The 20,830-nt window shown below is 42.6% G+C and overlaps 1 protein-coding gene across 1 annotated transcript in view; it reads left to right on the top strand.

Annotated features, from left to right (window-relative positions):
* The window catches only part of LOC146788732 (vomeronasal type-2 receptor 26-like), a 102,650-nt gene that overhangs the window by 18,092 nt on the left and 63,728 nt on the right, over nucleotides 1-20,830 (top strand). Inside the window, exon 2 of the mRNA XM_085630953.1 lies at nucleotides 14,453-14,576. Coding sequence (XP_085487079.1) covers nucleotides 14,453-14,576 — 124 coding nt within the window. The remainder of the gene's footprint in view (nucleotides 1-14,452; nucleotides 14,577-20,830) is intronic.

The raw sequence follows: 20,830 nt of genomic DNA, 5'->3' as shown, positions 1-20,830 counted from the left end.
AGCAAGCTGGAATCCCACACGCTACACACCAATGTGAGAAGTTGGCCTGATATATGTTGTCCACTAGTTCTAGTGGGCACCTTGTATCAGTTCAAACAACCCCTTATGGTGATAGGTTAAAGACAACCTTTATTGAAAGCTATCCTAGTGCTAGCTATGGAGAGCAGCCTTCAGGCTAAGTCTTGAAGGAATGTAAAGCAGCTTGTTTTACCAGTCTATAATCTCTTGAATGACCAAATGAAAGGACAACCACAGCAGGTGTATATTCAAAATATATGGATTTAAGATAAAACACACCCCTCTAGTCTCTTTATGAGGCTGGAGTTTGAAGTACTTAAGTTATAAGTCAGTATTTAACAGTAAAAGCACAAATACACGTTTGGGCCCTAGGGGCGTACCAAACCATATACCAATAAAGTGGTATAAGAACCACGACTGAACTAGACACAAGACCTAGAGCCTTTAGAAACATTTGGGCCTCAAGGAACCACCCAAGGCGGTGACGTAGGGGACCCACGGGGGACGTGTGCAGTGTTAGAACACAGACGCAAATCACCTTTGACTTCTATGGGGAAAGTCGCGGTTGGTAAATTACAAGTTAAGGACACTTAGAGGATGACTACAGGCAAACCCAGGTTTCTAGGGCCAACACCCATGGGAGCACTGGAGTACTCGAGTTACCTCACCCAGGGAAGCCGGGTGCTTAAGTGTCTTTTGGTGTCGGGTCGCGGCCCTGTTTTCAATGGAAGCTGGCAAAGAAGTGCTGCTGCTGTGAAGAGGAGAAGTTTCTGAAGAGATCCAAGCCTGGATCAAGGATGGAAGGAACCTGAAAACATAGGGCACGATAGTCCAATCCCCACAGATGTCAGGAGCTTCAGGTGAGTTGACGGGTGTCTTGACTCTTCAGCCACAAGGTCCAGGAGGCATCGACGCTGACCAGGAGCTGGATTCCAGCTGTCCCACAAAGTCTGTTGAGTGCTGCGGTATCGGGGACCAGAATGGACCCAACAAGCCTTGGCAATTTCAAGTCAAGTGGAAATAGAAGAAAGACATCGGTGCAGACCAGCAAGGTCTGGGAGACTCACCCAGTGAGGGTAAGTCATGGCATGTCTGGATCAACCAGAAAAGCCCAAGTAGAAAAGGAGTTGCCTTTGTGGGGACCCACTAGCCACCGGGCTAACAACCGCAAAGGAGCCTCAATCAGTCACACTGGAAACTGGCCCACGGGTCACTCGTGGAGTGGAGGCCAGAGATCATTGGTGCAGTAGGTGCCCAAGGCTGGGGCTACTCAGAGCCCAAAGCACAACTTCAAGGAAGACCAGGAAGATGATGTGCCTGCAAAAGTTTACGATGTCCAGGGGTCACGATTCCACGTCACCCACGATAGCCACGGGCCTCAGCTTTGCTGTGGACTCAGGGTAGCCTCTGGGAAGTCTGGAAATCCACCTCTGGTGATGCAAAGACTTTGGCATCCAGCTGAAGCTTCAGAGTTGCAGACTGGACAGTTGCTTCTTTGGTGCCTGCCAAGCAGGGGAGTCAGTCCTTGACCCCGAAGGAGATTTCTTCCATCTTCTAGTTGAAATAGAAAGTCGAAGGTCCAGGATATATGTTGCAGAGTTTCGTCCAGGGTAATTCAAAGTCTCAAGGACTGGGATCGTCTACTTATACTAAGATAGGGGGTTGGACATACTCTGGGAACCCACCCATGGGAGGGTTTGGAAAGAGGGGTGGTTACACCCATTTCATTTGTCCAGTTTCACACCAGAGCAGGGGCAGGTAGCCCCTGCAACCAGTTTGAACTGGACTATGCACAGGGACACCAAGTGTGCCCCTAGTGCAGGACTTCAAAGCACCAGATAGTGCTCCCGCCCAGCCCCAATACACATCTGCCTGTCTGGGGAGGTGGTTACACCTCCCCGAAACCTATTGTCCAGGCCTCCCCTGCCAGAGTTTTGGTCAGCAGCAGGAGGCCAGACCCGTGTCTGTGGCAGTGGCATCCATTTTGTGATGCCAGGGCTCTAGAAAGTCTTTTAAGACCAGTGTGTACACGTCTCTCCCTCTAGAAGGGTGGAATGCTACCCCTGCCGCCAGAACTGGAGGGGGTAGTATTCCAAAGTGTTTGACACCAAACACAACATGTTTCTGTACAGGCAGTCCAAAGTTAGCATTTTCCGCGAGGTTATAATGCACTTAAGAGTATATGGTCAGGCTGCACCACAAACAACATCAGAGGAGGAACTCCGAATGCTGCAGAGGGGCTCTGCTCATGCAGGGGCACCCTTTCACATAAAAACCAAGCACTCTGCCTTCAGGATTGTCAAGGCCTGCCATAGGAGTGACTTATAGGTTTTATATGTGTGTGCAATGGTAGTGATATAGGTAGCCTATACCACTGTAAGGGGTGCATGCACCACCTTACCCAGGCTGCAGTAGCATACCTGTAGTGTCATTTTGGAGTGCATCCCAGGGGTGGCATAATACATGCTGCAGCCCCTGGTAAGCCTCTGAGGTACCTATGCCCTAGTATACCATATACTAGGGACTCATAAGACCCTCCAGAATCCAACTCATCACAACTATTCGATTAGCAAAGCAGTATCTTCTATCCAAAATATCACTGGGGCAAAGACCGGTAGTGAAGCCAGGCGAAAACTATTTATTCTAGAGTGGCAGAGCTATAGCCGATGAAGATGACTCTGAGTCATTGAAACACAATGAAGGAGCTGAATAATAGTCAATGAAGACATATGGTGTTGGTTCGCTAATGCAATGGGACCTCCTACTTTCCAGCCACGCTACAGTGTCATGGAAACTGTCAGAATACTGTATAAATGAATTATGCAGCACAGCAACGGTGTGGTCCATGACCAAGCCCACTCTCTTGTCAACCGTGAGAGCATGATCATGGAAAAGAACGCCTTCTCAACAAACATACATGGTGAATATTATTCATAATACTAGCTTACTTGGTCCTGAAATCTTTGCAGTAGACAGTAGAGTACCAAACATGCGTTCTTAGTTTTACAGTACCACAAGATATATAAGAGAGAGAGAAAGATTACCAGAAAAGCAGAACATAAGAGAACTAGAGACTAGTACACTTTGGAAAAAGTCAGCAACCAAAACAAAAACCAAAGAATAAGGAAAAAGAAAGATAATGCAGTGACAACAGGAATGAAACAAAAATTGGAAAGGAGACAGAATAAAAACCTCCACAAGGCAATATTTTAAAGTAACATATTGGGCAGAGGGAAAAAAGCGAATCCATTGTGCCTTGCATACATAGGTTTGTATCCCGTTCTTATCACCATGTGAAAGGAAGACAGTAGGTAAGGGTGTCAGAGCAACTTTATTTCTTGAGGCTCCAGGCAGTAACTCCTATCTTGGAACCGACCACCAACATTCCAATACTCCAAGATTCTACCCTAAGCCCACAAAAATAAATAAAAAATATTGAAAATTAATAGGAAAAAATGCCCATTTGTGACAACGTTTTAATTTGGAACTTTTCATCATGATGACCGATTTACAAAAACAATATACCAATACATCTGCTAGACACTTCTGATTGCGGGGATATAGGGTTTGTGGCTTTTCCAAGAACTCTATGTACCAAGAGCAAATCGCTAAGCTGCACCTTGCAATGTGTTTTCATAGTGCCACAGGTATAGAGCAATTCACATGGTAAAATATGAAGAGCGAAGCATAGGTATCAAGGACATTTATGCACTTATAAAATGGGCACAAGAAATGTAATTCAGAAACAGTAGTTATGTGCACATCTCTGATTTTGTGGGTACCCATACTAACATGAATTAAAGGTCATTGATCAAAATGTCTTCTGTCTCAGACACTGGCTTACATTTGGAAGGTACAAATGCAGATAAATACAATTGGTAGTAGCCAAATCTTTATATTATTGTGTTTCTCTAAGTTTCTCAATACAAATGGTTCCAAACTTTTGTGGGTAGGCATAGTGCCCATGATAATAAAGGGCCCAAAAAATCACCATGGACACATCACACTGTTCCACTGAAAACTGACCCTTTTTTACAATATGGCTAATTGTGGATTTGGGCCTAGCTCAGCGGGCACCTCAGTAAGCCTAACGAACCTGCACATTTTTGAAAAATAGATACCTGGAGGAATTCAGAGTGGGCTAACTTGACTGGCTCTCACCAGGGTGTTATACCAAAAAGCCCTTGCAAACCTCAAACTTTGACAAAAAACATTTTCTGTGATGGAAAGTTATGGAATCTGTGGGGAGCAACTAATGTTTTATCACCTACCATTCCGCCAAGTCTCCTAATAAAAATGATGCCACACCTATTTCAATAGGGCTAGTGGCCAAGACAGGAAAGGCACCAGAATTCAACGTAGACACATTACATTTTTCCACTGAAAACTGATTGTTTTGCAATGTGGATAGCGTTAGAATATGGGCCCTAGGTCAGCAAAACCTAGGAAAACCTAGCAAACCTGTAAATGTTTGAAAACTAAACACCTGCGGGAGTCCAGGGTGGGGTGAATTGCGTGGCTCTCACCAGACCTTCTTATCCAGCAGCCCTTGCAAACCTAAAACTTTGACTAAAAATCACATAAATGAAAGATCTGGAATCTGTAGAGAACAACTACTTTCCTACCATTCCCCTACGTTTCCCAATAAAAATGGTACCTCACTTGTGTGGGTAGGGGTAGTGCCTGCAACAGGAAAAAACCTAAAAGACAACATTCACACACATGACATTTTTCCACTGAAAACAAATTGAATGTTCTGGAATCTGCAGGGAGCAACTACTTTCTAACATCCACTATTCCAAGATGCACAGCAAACCTCAATCTTTATCTAATATTGAGCATTTTCCTTTTATTTCTGTGACATAAACTTATGGAATCATCAGGAATCCACAAATTTCCTTCCATGGAGCACTCTCCACTCATCACAATAACAGTGTTGCCCACTTGTGTGGCTGGACCTAGAGCCCGCGACAGGAACAGATCAAATGAAGGTCAATGAGTGTCCCTTCCCGAGGACTCCCCTTAATTTTAGTTTGATCTGTTCCCGTTGTGGGTGTGAGGCCCAGCCATGCAAGCAGGGCATCATTTTTATTGGGACAAGTGAGGGAACTCTGGGTGGTGGGTATTTTGTAGATTCTTCTGATTCTGAAAGTATACGTCACAGAAATGCAAGGAAAATTTGCTATGTTAGTCAGATTTGATATTTTCAGAGCGTTATGCATTAGAAAACGTTGTGGGATCTATGAGAGGCATACCACCCTGTGTTCTGCTGGGTGTCTAGTTTTCACAAAGCCCTGGGTTTGGTAGGGTTTCCTGCGTGGCCACCGAACCCAGGCCCAAAAACTGAGACTACCCCTTTTGTTGATGTTGCCACATTGCGTCTTGGACCCCACCTTTTTGTGGGCACTTGGTCCTACCCACATAGATGAGGTACAATTTGTACCTGGAAATGTATGGGAACTCTGGTTGGCAGGAAATGTGAGGCTCCCAACAGATTCCAGTAATTTTGGGATCCACAAAAGCCACATTTGAGACCCCTGGTGTCTCATTTACAACAAAATATTTAGATTTGGTAGACTTTTCCTAGAGACAAGACAAAGACAGAAAAGACAAATATTACTACACAACCATCTACTCAAGTACACACACATACAGGCAGGCAAAAAGTTCAATATGTAAATTTTATTAACAAAGATTACACACAAATTGCATACAATGTTAATAATATAATTGAACGTTCAGAATACTGAACCACAATAAGACACCAACCCCTTTGCAGACCAGTCACACACCTTTCATGCATCACACACACAAAACCATTCACACTGCCATCCCTGGGCCCAACGCATTACAACACTCACAAAAACAAATAGCGCCTTTCAAGGGCCAATCTTTTTCATATGCCCACCAGACTGACACAGCAGTCACACTTCCTGACAACTGATTAAGTGTATGTACGTGTGTTTGACTGGCAATGTGTGTGTGTAGTAATCACCAGCAGGTCACTACACACACACCACCTGCTGGAGGCCAACCAAGTATACAGTCAGTGCACATACCACCAACCAGATGCCAGTTATAATTATGACGCCACATGGATGCTGGTGGAATGTGTGGACTCACATTTCAGTGGCTTTGTATGTGTGTAATGACTTGCTGCTTGTCACAACATACACACACTATCAGCCAAATGCCAGAACACACAAACCACTTGTCGATACACACTGCCAGCCAAACACCAGTCCACGCACACCACCAGCCAAGTGTCAGTCCACACACACCACCAACCAAAAGCCTATACACACTGCCAGCTATGCACCAGTCTACACACACCAAAGGGCATACACCAATCTACATACACCACCAGCCATGTGCCAGTCCACACACACCACCTGCCAAGTGCCAGTCCACGCACACTGCCATCACTTTTTTTTAACAAATAAGAAAACAGCAACCAATTTGAAGGACATGAAAAACCAACTGTGACTACAAATACAACTGGTCTAACTAAATACTTCAAATAACCACCAACCATGAAGCTGAAAAAAACATGGAAAAAGGTACAGACCAGTCAGTTCATTTTTGCTTTCACGGTTGTGTTCAGAGCTTGAGTTGGGTGTGGTGCAAATTAAAACATGCGGTCACATATTGCCCAGGATTAGAGGGGCTCTCAGGGCAATACAAGGCTATCTATTACAGATGGCTGAAACTGAACTAAAGTAATCTTTGAATCTGGAGAGCAATCCTTGAACATGACAAAAGCATTGAAGGTTGCCACATGAAACAAATGAACAGCAACTTCCACCCCCTATTACATAAAAGAGGCGGCAGTGGAATAACTAACAACTGCACAGATACCTCCCCTGATGTGGTGTCAGTAATAGGATCAATACTAAACCATGCTACCGCAGACTTCACCCCTGCTGCACGAGGTGCAAATAAGTTTCTTCCAAGACAGTGACTCCTACAACATGTCTGGAGAACACAAACATTTGAATGAAGTTTTTAGTAACTTACAAATCAGAGATTTCGGGATATGGTCCACGCACGTTTTGTTGGGAAGATTTTCACACCACCTTCATCAGAACCAAAAAAGACGTGTCAATCCTGTTTATCTACTTTGGAACTACGATCTCTCTTTGTCTACAGAACTTTACATTGCACACGATTCTTTGGTGACGGTTTCTTCTTATTTTCAATTTTCCTGTGGGGATTGTATCCTTGTAACAATAGTTCTTGTGTGTTGTGTATTTTTTTATTATTCTAAATCTTGGTTTTGTGCTCCACAGACCGACCACATGCTTATGTGCCCGAAGCCCGACATGTAAATTAGCATTCAGTCTCAAACTAACTACTTGGGTATTTTCATTGAGACTGATATGTCAATTTTGCCCTGAGGAAGGAGCTCACTGCAAAATATTTTGGGATCACCGAAACACACGTCGGTGCTTTTTTGCCTGATTTACTGTGTTTTATGTATGCTATATTGTACTGTGCAATTTTTGTCCATTGTTGTCTTTATATGTATGAATTTGGTATATGTATTGTATTTTATAGTCTTTTTGTGTTGGGCATATGATTGTGTTCTTTAAATTACTTACTGTGTCATAATTGAATTTACAATATGTTTGGTTTTATATGTAACTAATTAGTAGTGATTTCACTACAACACTATAATGCATAGTATCATTTTAGATAAATAAATGAAAATGAAAGAAAAAATAATCTAACTACTTCTTTCGGTCTGTGGGCACATTTCTATTTATGAACTTATTGCCTATATATATATTGTATCAGTGGGGGGAATGTGCTTCTGTTTTTTGTATTGATTATTCCCTGACTCCTTTCCCCTCCTATTTACTGACTCAGGGTCCCTCTATGTTTTTCTATTGAGCTTTTGGCCAATACTGTAATTAGATAGGTCAGTATAGAGGTTTTATTTCGGTTCGATCCAGTCATGGCATCCTATTTGTAAGTCCCTTGTATATACCAGGGCATGAAGGTTTAGAGGCCCAGTAAACATAATGTGCTTAAGTGTGCACTACTGTGTTGCCTGCTGTCAATTTTAAAGGCAGCCCTGCTTTTCAGGCTGCCTTTATATTAAAATGATATGCAAATTTGACTTTAGAATTAACGGTTCTTACAAAGTCTCCAGCTACCTTATGTTTGCATATAAGTCCCACCTAGGTGCCCCAGAGGTAGGGTGCCTTGTAATTATAAGTAAGGACATTATAAAAGAGTTTTTTATGCCCTGATGAGTTCAAGCTGCAAATGTTGTTTTACCCATTGTATCACATGGGCTCAGTAGGCTAACATGGGAGTACTAATATAAAGTATACCTGTTCATAGGAGTGACCTACAAATATAATTCTGAGACTTAAAACAATATCATAATTCAAACAACTTGCAATTGTTATATTTGTGATAGCTATTACAGCAAATAAGTTACAGAACTTTCTTTTTTGAGACAAATAATTTACTGTGGGAGGAGAACTGCAAGCTGCAGAGCTCAAGACAGGATGGGGCTAGAATAGCCAAACTGTTCTTCAAAGGAAGAATGACAGATTATGGTAGCACGGGCCCACCCCCACATCCTGTATACCCAGCCAAAAAGGAGCCACAGTAATTAGAATAGTGAGGGGGCTAGAAGGGTGTTTTAGGGAAACTCAGCCAATCCAGCTGGACGGCTTACCCTTGGATTGGTGTTTTAAACACTTTGAACCTACAAGAGGAACTTCACAAAGAAGTTCTAGAAATTTAGATAAGTTTGGAGCAACTTTTAGAAACAATCAGATGACCGACCTATTGACAAGAGTCAAACTGCCAATGTCAAACTGCAACCAGGCCTGAACTTCAGGTTCATCCCGCTTAAAGCTCCCAAGCTCCAGCCACTGATGAGACTTGCAGTAGTTGACCAGAGCCCGGCCAGAATAAAGCTGATGAAGTCAACGCAGATCTGGCTTGAAGAAGATCCTTTCTCAACAACAAGAGGAAAAGCTCCAAAAACATCTCTAAGTTCGGAAAGTAACATTTTGACCAAGGCCTCCCACTTAGTGTATCTGACCCACCCTCCATTTCATTTGGCCTCAAACTTTGACTTTGTTCCTGGCAAGTGCGACCAGATGTCCCTAGTTGGCACTAGAATGTGTTTATTCTTTCAAAATCATAACTCTCGTTCCCTACATTGCATTTCTGTCAATTTGGTATGTATTTGTTCATACAAATGTAATCTATTCATATAAACTGGAGTTGGATTTTTATTGTGTGTTGTGCCTTAATTATTTAAGGTGTTTTAAAATGCTTTACACACATGTCTTCTAAGTTATGCCTGCCTGCTCACAGTCAGCTATCCGGAATGAACAAGGGAATACTTCTATTAAGATCTTGAATGAACCTTTTATTGTGTTTATGGCCTTAATCGTAGTGTTAGGTCCCTATGTATCACTACTAATAAAGCACTTTCCAACAGTTCTCTACCCAGTTCCCACACAATAATCTCACTGACCCCAAAAGTGGACAGACAACCAGTAGGCTCAATAAAAAAATCCCTACCACTGTACACCCTGAAATTATTGACATATCCAGTGCTGCTCCCAGACAGCATATACATCATTATTCTATACCATGCTCTCTTGCTAGGAATGTACTGCCTAAAAACCAAACAATCCTTGAACAGGACCAAAGACTCATCCACAGCTATTTCTTGTCACGGAACATAGAGAAGGTCACAATCAGGGTTACCCTATGTAATGCTGAAGCATTATCAACAAAATGCAACATCTGAAGCAGAAGCAAATACTGATCACGACTCATGGTTGCAGGAAATATAGCCTTTGCCAACAAGGGACAAGTAGACCAATATGAAGACAAAAATGGCTTCCTTATGAAACTCATCAAAAATGTTAAATCTCAGAACTTCTTCAACTCATCCAGATTTGTGGGAGGGTAGAATATAAAGAAAACAATGGTCAAGAGGAGTGACCCTTACCCAAGGGGTCACTCACCTTCAAAACATAATTCCCTGATGCTAGTGGGCTCTTGTCTCACTCAGAGAGCAGATCAGCCTAGAAATGACTGATATACCCTCAGGTTGGAATGCAAAAATGAAAAGCCCCAAACGGGAGCAACCCTTGTCCAAGGGAACGCTCACTGCAGTAATTTCCAAAAAGTCATCCTTGGTGTCTAGAGGGTTTTAATTCCCCCCTCCCCCCAGGGACAGGTCTGCTGAAAAAAATGGCCGAACTAGCAGACAGGAGGGAAATTACCCTCGTCCAAGGGGGTGCACCCACAACTAAAAACAAAGCCCCGGTGGTCTGATTAATTGAATTACTGATCCACGATCACAGCCCCACCCGCAATTGTGGAACAGGAATTCGCTACAGACAGACACAAGGGCAAAGTGAAAACTATTTCCCTTTCCCTGCGTCTGTCTGTGATACGTGCTAATTGTTTTGATTTTTTTCTATACAGAAAATATTTTGCATGGGAAAAAAACATTGTCTCCTCATTTTCACCAATGTTGGGGCAGGTTCCTGAACATTCCCGCTCTGTAAATGGATTTGCACCGGTCCTTGACTGATGTCGAGCTTCACCATTTACCAGGTCAGAATGGGTCAGTAGAATCGTGTCAGTCCCCTCAAACAAGTATGTTTACTCTGAAGAAAATCTTATTTCTAAAGTAGTTTGACACTTGTTAAGGGTCTGCATGTGTAAGCTTTACCTACACATTCGAGTTGGTCTGTGGACTGGAAGCCCTATGCCTCCTCCTTTGGATGCTAGGTCGTTTAGTATTGTCCTTTAGCCCATTGACCTCAGACTTCCTAGCTCTATAATAATATTCATGTACCCTGTGTCTCTTCCCCATGAAGACCCTGGCTCAATCATACCAGGTTCCCTTTGATATTTCGTCCTCCATTCACTGACACTGATATTATCTCATCTGCCTCACATATCTTACTTTCTAAATCCCTCACACTAACATTACCACATCTGTCTCACATCTCAGTCTCTCTGCATCTCTCATACTGATTCAATCACATCTGCCTCATTTGTTTCCTCCCTGGATACCTCACAGTGATGTTATTATCACATATGCCCTGCATCTCCCACTCCCTGAATCCCTCACATTGGTGTTATCATATCTGCCACTTATCTACCCTTCCCTGGATCCCTCAAACTGATGCTATAACATCTCCCTTGCATCTTTTACTCTCTGGTTTCCTCACACTGATGCTATCACATGTACTCTGTGTCTCTTCTTCTCTGGATCCCTCACACTAATGCAACACATCTGCTGGCATCTCTTTCTCCCTGGATCCCTAGCACTGATGTTAACACATCTGTTCTGCATCTCTTCCTCCATGGAACCCTTACACCGATGCAATTAAAATATGCCCTGAATCTCCTCCCCCTGGAGCCTACAAACAGATGTTATCACATCTGCCCTGTATCTCTCACTCCCTAGGTCCCTCACACAGATACTATCACATCTGCCCTGCGTCTGTAACTCTCTTGATCCCTTACAGTGAGATTGTCACATCTGCTTTGCATCTCTTACCCTCTGGATCTCTTACACATATGCTGTCACTTCTGCCATGCATCTCTTTCTCTCTGGATTTCTCACTCTTATGCTGTCACACTTGACCTGCATCTCCTCCTCCCTGGATCCCTCACATAGATGCTATCGCATTTTCCTGACTTCTCTTTCTCCCTGTATCCCTTGCACTGATGCTATCACATGTACTCTACGTCTGTACCTCCATTGATCCCTCGTAGTTCCTCCATGGCCCCTTGCATCGATGTTATTACATGTGCCCAGAAACTCTTCGCCCCTAGATCCCTCACACTAACTATATCACATCTGCCCCACATCTCCTGCTCCCTGGATCCCTTGCACTGATATCACATGTGCCATGCATCTCCCACTCTCTGGATCCCTTGCACTAATGCTATCACATCTGCGCAACATCTCCTCTTCCCAGGATCCCTCACAACGATGCAGCACATTTGCCAGTATCTTCTCTGCCCTGAGTCCTTACACCGATCCTATCACTTCTGCCCCATGCAGTACATCTGCTTGTATCTCTTCCTCCCTTGATCCATCAAACTGTTAATTTCACAACTGTTCAACATATGTACCTCTATGGATACCCCTAGAACTGATGCTATTGCATGTGCTCTGCATCGCTTCCATCCTGGCTCTCTCACACTGATGCTATGATCAGACCTTCATTTATTTCTTCTCTGATCTCCCAGATGATCAATGTTAGACCTGTCAGCCCTAGGTTGGGCTTCCCTCAAGCGTTTTTCCTGCTTACCTCATCTTTTTGCTGATTCATTTTGTTGGCCTTAGGACTCTAAGCACTTTACCACTGCTGACCAGTGCTGAAGTGCATGGGCTCCTTCCCTAAACATAGTAAAATTGGTGTATACACAATTGGCCTATTTTATTTACTTGTTTGTACCTTGTAAAGTGATGTACCATATACCCAGGACCTGTAAATTAGGTGCTACTAGTGGGCCCGCAGTGATGGTTGTGCCATCCACACAAGTAGCCCTGCAAACAAGTCTCAGGTCTGTCACTGCAGAGCATGTCTGTGCAGTTTTACTGCCACTTCAACTTGGTGTTTAAAACCCTTTTCTATGCCTTAAGCTCCCCCCCAACATAAGCACTAGGTAGCCCATATGGCAGGTTGCTGTTTAAGTAAAAGGTAGGACATGTACTTTAAAATGTTGCATGTCCTGGTAGTGAAGCACCCCTAAATTCATTTTTAACTACTATAGGATAACATTGGAAATTCCTTTCTACACATCCAAGCTGTCATTCCTGGTTAGAAAGGAGTAGCTGTGTCCTGTTTCACGTCTTTGGAATGGCAATTATAAATCCTCTTTACTGGTAAGGTTGGATTTAACAATACTATTTTAGAAATACCACTTTTAGAAAGTGGACATTTCTCGGCTCTTACAACTCTGTATGCATGCAGCCTGTCTCCAATGCAGGCCTGGGGTTGGTGACAGCTACACTTTGTGCATTCCCCCTAGATAGTCACAAACACAGAAGGATTAGGAATACTAATCTACATTCTGATTGCTCTTCTTGCTCAGGAAGGGAGGGAGGGGCTGACACTTACACCTGAATGGGCGGTACCCAATCCACACACAAAGGACTGATTACCCCCTGATGATAGTCTGGAGCCAGGGCTAGGAAGAAAGGACCTTTGTGCACTTCAAAGACCCTTCTTGGAAGTCACCACATCTTCAAAGGCACAACTGGGTATACGTTCTGGGTCTCTGACCACACCAAATCCGACACTTCTGGGCCTTCAACTGGACATTGTGTCAGAAGAACTGCAGTGCTTCATCAAGGACTGACACTCTGCTGGATAGGTTGACTTGGAAGACTTGCTTTTATGCTGTGATGCCCTGTGACCTGCTGCTCTCTGCTACTGTTGAAGAAAGCTGCAATCTGCCTTGCAACTGAAGTGATCTTCAAGGACTTATTGGCTTGTCTTCTGTTGCTTGACACTAATGGATATTAAAGTCTCTATCCCTGCTACTGTGCCTGGTTCACTGGAAGTGGACTCAGATACTTTCACCAGAGAAAATGATCAATCTCTCATCTCTGTGTAGCATATCTGGCACATTGTCCCTATTGCAGGAGTAGGGATTAGACATTGGCACATCACACTCAGAACTGCTGCATCATGTCCTGAACCACCACTTCAGAACCAAAGCATCGCTGCCACTGTTTTGGAGAATAGTGTCTCTCTACCGTGGATCAACCCGGCGGATTCACTTTAGAACTTCAGCACTCGGAACCAGCACTTTGCTTAACAGACCCAACGCATCGCTGCCACTGCATGAAAAAAATTGACAGATCACCTCAACTGTAGGTGAGAAATCGGCGCATCCTTCGTCTGCATCCTGCATCTCGCTGTTGTGACCAGGATCACTGAACTCTGACTAGCGGGCCTGGGTGGCTCTTGTCTCTGGCCTGCACTCCATCACAGTCAGCCTGAACTTTTGACTTTGCCCAGATCCAGCACTACCTGATAACCCCTATAGGCCCTTATTGCTTCTAAGCACTAGAACTCTTTTTATTTCCAAAAGTATTCTCTAGTTTTCTAAACCTTTGTGGAGTCTTTTTGTGGAGCACAAAAACTTTACACATTGCCTCTTTAGATGCACCTGACTGCTCTGTAACAAGCTACCAGAGAGTGAGCACAGGTTATCTTTTAGTGTGTATCTAGCTTTCCCTGACTAGGTGGTCCCTGCTTGGATTGGCTCCCTACCTCTACCAACTTGAGACCTCATTTCTAACAAGAAAATATAAAAATTCTTCCTGAGTCCACAGGGTGTGTGGTAATGTCACATTTCTCCTTTATCTCTTCCCTAGTTGATCTCTCACACATCTCCTTCTTCTTTCCCTTTCCAGGTCCCTCACTCTATATGCAGTGAGAGTTGCCTTCCTGGATACCGGAAGGTCCCTCTAAAGGGGCAACCTGTCTGCTGCTACAGCTGCGCCCTCTGCCCAGAGGGAGAGATTACCAATAAGACTGGTAGGTGATAAAACACAGCATGCCAACCAATGATTCTTTTAAAAGACCCAAAGGAAAAGACGTGTACTTTACTCACAAGTGTAAGTTTCCTTTATGAATAGCCCCCTTCATTTGTACATATTTACTAAACATATGTTCACCATGTCAGTCACATGAAAATAAAATTATTTGAATAGAATGATGATATAATGTTAGGAACTGCCAAAGCTAGAATTAGTCCATGGTCCATGATTAAACCACATGTTTATTTTGTTTAATCTCTCTCTCACTCCATTCTCCCAACCCAGTGCCAGTTTTGAGGTGGTGCGACTGATACAGTCACACTAAGCACCAATGTCAAGGAAGTGCCCTCTGCATGGCAGGCTGAACCGAGATAAGAGCATCCTGCAGAGATATTTTTGTGAGCATCATTTTTAGAGGGTATTTTTAATAGCATGATAACTGTGGTGGTTAATGCACTTGAAGGAGTGATCTTAGATTTATCTATCACAGTTTTGATTTATGATATAGTAGCAAAGAGGGTTAATGTTCCTGCTTCAAAACACAACTTGTGACATGAATATCACAGATTAGTATGTTATGTAGCTAGCTTAGTGGGTAATTGATTTTATCACATAGATCCTTCTGTGACCACATATAACGCATTGAGCTATGAACCGGCCTCAATGTCTTACATGCAAATTGAAAGGCAGAGGTTTAGAACCTAATTGTTTTCTTCTTCTCAATCCATTGTTATTCCACCATTGCTAAAAAGGCATCCTGTGGGGAGCAATGCTTGACTCCTCAATCATGCGTTACATGTATGGGCAGATTTACAAAGACTTTGTGCATAGCTTGCATCACAAAAGTGATTCAAACCTGGTGCAAAGTATTGTTTTGGGCTTACTTTCCAGCACAAATACTATTGCATTGGACAGTAGCCCTAAGTAACACAAAGAAGCACTATACATTATTTAGGAACAGAAGCAAACCATGGGTGGCACATGGACTTTACCGTGCACTCACCCACAGAATTTGTGCACTTACCCATAGATTGTGATCTCTAATAGAGATCTTGATGACATGAGGCAGGTGTAAAGTAAAAAAATATATATTTTCTCCAAATCTTTTGAAATGAACTTAAGTGCTGCACAGTATAACACACATACAAAGTGGCAGATGGTTAACGTTTGTCAAACACAGAATGTGCTGGAAGTGTAACTTTCCAATATAAACCCTAAGTTTTACATCACTCAAGTACCTTTGCACAATGGTGCAAGTGTGTGTGCAGTGGCACAAGGCAGCTAAGGTATGCAAGCACTAGAGGAGAGAGCAACAGCGTCATATCTTATTGCTCCAGACCAAGCACTAAAGTGTAATGCCTACCATTGTGGATGACACCTGACTCCTACACCTTTTAGTCATCATTGTCTTAAATAACATTTCCTATGCACTGATTGACATACTTGTATGGCTCATTGTCTCTGTGTAATATGTTTGTGGTGTAAAGCACTAGGACAGTCTACATTGGGATGAGTAGCGTTATAAATACATGTCAGATAGGGGCTAAAGAGAGATGAAGGGGGTTTCATTGGCAGGTGGCAGTGAGGAAATCTATGAAGAAGGTCATGAGGGGGCCCAACCAAGATTGTTGCACTGGACAACCACAAAGAAGAAGCTAGCCCTATCTCAACCCCTCAGTGAAAGGCCTTCTCACCCTTTCCTTCAGTTTTCAGGATCATGAACCACTCACTAGACCCTCTCCATCTGTCAGCACAGAGATCTCTCTGTACCTTTCTGCTCGCTCTGTGTTGTGTGCTCTCGCTTATTCCTCCTGGCCCCTCCTTGCACCATATCCGTCTTATGTCTGTCACTGTGAGTCTAGCTATCCTATTTTCCCTTTTGTATAATTCTTTATGTCTCTATCACTCTCTTTCCATGTTTTCACTTTCTCCCTTTACATCCCTGTCTCTCTCTCTCTTCTTACACTGCTTTGTTTTCCATTTGACTCTTTCTCTTCCTCTCTTCATCGTTGTCTTCTCTCTCTTCTCCCTTTTCGCCTCACTCTTCTGCTCTGTATCTCTCTTTTGTGCTCTCCTCCTCTCTATCTGACTTTCTTTCATCTCTCTTGTATCTTTTCTGTCTCTCATTTGAGACTGCTTCTGTCACTATACACTCTATTAGACCACCTGAAAATGTGAGCAGGAGACAGATCTGAAGTGTAAAAACACAGAGATTTGAATCAGAGGAGGAGAAGCAAACACCTCCTATATTAAACAATTAGGAGAGATACACTAGGAGAGACACAAGGGGCTGAGGAGGAGTTTTACACAAGATCAAGCATCAGACAAAGATGCTTATATTCAGGTCAATTCAGGCCGATTCATAAGCTGCATTTTAAAGCACATACAATAGTACTACTCACATAATATATAACACTACTCACCAAACTCCACCCAGAGGTCTACGTTATTGATTAAATGCAGAGATCTCTGTCTTGGTGGATGAGATCTTCTTACAAATAAAGCTATGTTTTTGTTGTAAATGTGGGGCAGGGAAAGGGAGAAACTACAGGAAAATGGTGAACACTTATTACAAAATGGGAAGTGTCTAGAGAAGATTAAGGAGGAGTTAAGGGAAGTTTAAGGAGGGGTTTAAGTACGGACAAACATGCACCCATGAAAGAGTAAGGCCATTGCTAATCACAAACCACACTTCAGAAGGCCCAAAAGCAGTTCTAAATATTCTCTAGCTTAGGCCTGAAGTACTCTCAGCACCACGCACAGCCAACCACTGGTACTGCAACATTCCTATAGCAATAACGGTGGCAGGTATTAAAAATAAAACTAAACAGCAAATGATATTAAAAGAAATTAATGTACTTTGAATTTTAAAATATATTCAAATGCATATGTAATTGTTCAATACAACAACCTATATTAATTCAAAATGAATATTATTTTATTATAAAATATTTGAACAACTCTTTCAATGGAATAATGAATGGTACTTTTATTTTTTTAAATTAATTGATTTAAATTGGTTTTGTACATAACTTTTGGTAACTTATATACATAATAAATAATATAGTCATGTTACTTTAGGGTGGATTTTTAAAAATGAAATCTTTAAACATACATTTAAATACAATTTGATATATGTAAATTAATTAAATATTAAATTCAAAATTAACTTAATTGTGCTGCAACATTTTTTTAAATGTTGTTCTATTGATAAAATCCACATGTATTATTAATGTATGTTAATACTTACAATAAAAATATTTATTAAAATTTGTTTTTTTAAAGTTTAATTGAAAATTTCACTATACGTTACCATGGGAAGTCTGCCCCCAAGTGATATGATCACAGCGCACCAGGCAGTAACCAATTTGGGGATGTTGTGCCTGGTGGCCCTATAGGGCATAATGCCTGACTGGTCGGGTCCACCAATGTGTCAATCACCTTTATGAGGTGATTAGCTAGGGCTTTCACTAGGATTTTTGCTTCCAAGTTCTGGCAGATTATGTGACGATAAGAGCCACAGTCTTCCCTAGGGTTCCTCTGTTTGTGTATGAGTACTATTGTTACTCTACGGAGTTCCCTTGGCAAAGTCCCCTCCCCCAGGGCTCCGATGTACATCAATAGAAGGGGGGCTATTAGATGTGTTTTCACATACCTAAACATTTCTAGCAGAAAACTTTTTGGCCTCGGAGTCTTTCAGAATTTTATTTGGCTGATTGCCTCGGCTAACTCTCCTTTGGAAAGTTCCACATCCAGGGGTTCTTTCAAATCTCCCAATAACATAGGTGCTGTACCTCTCCTACAAAGTCAGCAAGGGCCCTTTGGTTGGCCCACCCTCTAGCTCTGTATAGGGTTTCCAAATGTCTCATAGAGGCTTCTGCTATGCTTGACAGTCTCTGCCTTTGTCCTAGATTCCCCTGAATTTCTTTTATCTACCTCATACAGTTTGTCTTGCTCTGCCCTGTAAATTGCCCTTGCCTCTTGATGGAGCAGGTGCCTCAAATCCTCCCTCCCTGTTTCTATCCAGCCCGCAATGGCCAGGGTAGGGTCTTATATATAATACACCTCCCACTGAGCCAGCTGTCTCTCATGAGTCGTCACCTCTTTATCTCTGTCTTTGCATTTGCCTGTAATGTGTGCAATCAGGCTCCTCCTCATAACAGTCTTGTATGCCTCCCACGGGTTGACCTCTGAGGCTACTGTCCCTGAGTTCTCCTGAAATTATTGGGTTCTGGTCACCAACACAAGGTTCTCATTCTCCAGGCTGCTAGCTCCCAGGGGTGCAATTTCCACTGCCCCTTGATCTCTTTATGTCTGTCTGAAGAATTACTGTCAGTAGTAAATGATCATATATGCATCGTGAGTGCATCTCAAGTGTTTAAAACATCCTAATTTATATGTTAATGCATGGGAGTAGTAGATGTAGTCTAATCTACACATGGATCCATTTGGTTGAAGTTATAGGTGTATTGACAGGCTTCCAGATGATCCATTCACCACACGTCTACCAATCCCATGGTCTTCGGGAAGATCTCTAGGTGTGGGCCCCATTTTGGTCCTTCCCCTGATTTTGTCATTCCATCCCTTTCCCCATAATATGGTAAATTGAGGGTCCCCCAATCAGTAGGAGCACTGTGGATTCAAAACTTCTCCCCAATTTCCTCAAAAAGCAGCACTCTTTATTCTGGAAAATACCTAATAGGACTGATTAAATTAGAGTTGATCAAACTGCCATGTCGTTAATTACTCCCTAACATAGGGGAGATCATTTCCAGAAGACCTTCATCACCCCACTGGTCTCAGTTCAGAAGAGATCAGAGACATCTTTGACTCCTCTGTTGTGCACCAAGTGGCAGTGGATAGACCCAGTGACTCTTTATTATCTCTTTGACTCCTACCATCCTTTCGGGCTTAAACCAGACATGTCTTCCTTTGGTGAGATGCAAAAGGTTCTGCTTGAATTGATGAACATTTCTATCCTTAGTGCACTTAACCTTAAGAAGGCGCTACTACCACCTGAGAAAACACATGAATCAGAGTATGGTCAGGTGTTCCTAACAATACACAGCAAACTGTTTCTCATAGTATCATTTATATTAGGGGACTGGCCCTCATTATGAGGGGCCTCATACCTTGTGTAATATGTATCGCACCCGAGAGGAACTGATCTGCAGATTTGGTTTTTATCAGGTGCGATAAATATCTCCTGATCACAAGTTTTTGGGGATTAACATGCAGATTTTGATGCTGAATCCACCGAAATCTGCATGCACTGGTGAATAGCTGCCATTATTTCAATGATAAATATCAGTAGCTTTGACCCGGCCAGTTGAATCCGGGGAAAACTTGAGGGTGTGATAGTTAGTTATCACACAACTCATTATTCTGATCCCTGTGCAGACGGGTTTTGACAGTGATCGAAATTTAGCCCTGTACCTGTAATCAGGGTCTTAGTGAGAGTTGTTGACTCCTGAATCTTGAGTCCAAAGCAGCACACCTAAGCTAGATTCTCACATCTTTGTAGCACTCGCCGAAGAGGTTCCCCTGACCTGAGGCCCAGTGCATGAGGTATGAAAGCAATAGAAGAAAACAAGCATCTGCATTTGTGAGAGTTAGAGCTATTGGCGTTGTTAATGACAATGTATTTTACCCATGAGTTTTGGAGTGGAGTAGATGTATGCAGTGGAATTATGTGGGTTTATTCGGTATTGCTAGTTGTGGAATTGTGTGTGGTTGATTTGTGTGGTGTGGATTTGTGTAGTGAAATTATGTGGCACGGTGTGCAGTGGAATTATGTGGAAAGTAATTATGTGGTATTCAGTGTGCTGGAGTTATGTGGAGTGGAACTGTGCGTAATGTAGTATAATTAGGAGGAATGGTATTTTCTGAAGTGGAGTGGTATATAGTGGAATTTAATTATGTGGTGTGCTGTTGAATTTAGTGGCATGATGTGGAATCCTGTGGTATGGACTGAATGTATGTGGTGTGTTGTGTATTTGTGTTGTAGAGTTGAATGTTGTGGTTTGGTGTTGAACTCTGTGGTGTGGAATGGAAATGTGTTGAGTTGAATTGTGTGGTGTAAAACTCTTTGGTGTTGGGTGGAATTATGCTGATTGGAACTATGTGGAATGGCCTGGAGTATGTATGTGGATTGTTGCTATTTGACAGTGGTTTTATGTGTGGTGTATTTATGTGGAATTGAGTAGGGTGTAATTTTGTAGTTGAATCATTTTGAGTGTAGTGGTATGCCGT

The sequence above is a fragment of the Triturus cristatus genome, chromosome 10 (assembly GCF_964204655.1).
Source record: "Triturus cristatus chromosome 10, aTriCri1.1, whole genome shotgun sequence".
NCBI classification, from domain to species: Eukaryota; Metazoa; Chordata; class Amphibia; order Caudata; family Salamandridae; genus Triturus; species Triturus cristatus.
This window is presented reverse-complemented; position numbering and strand designations above follow the sequence as displayed.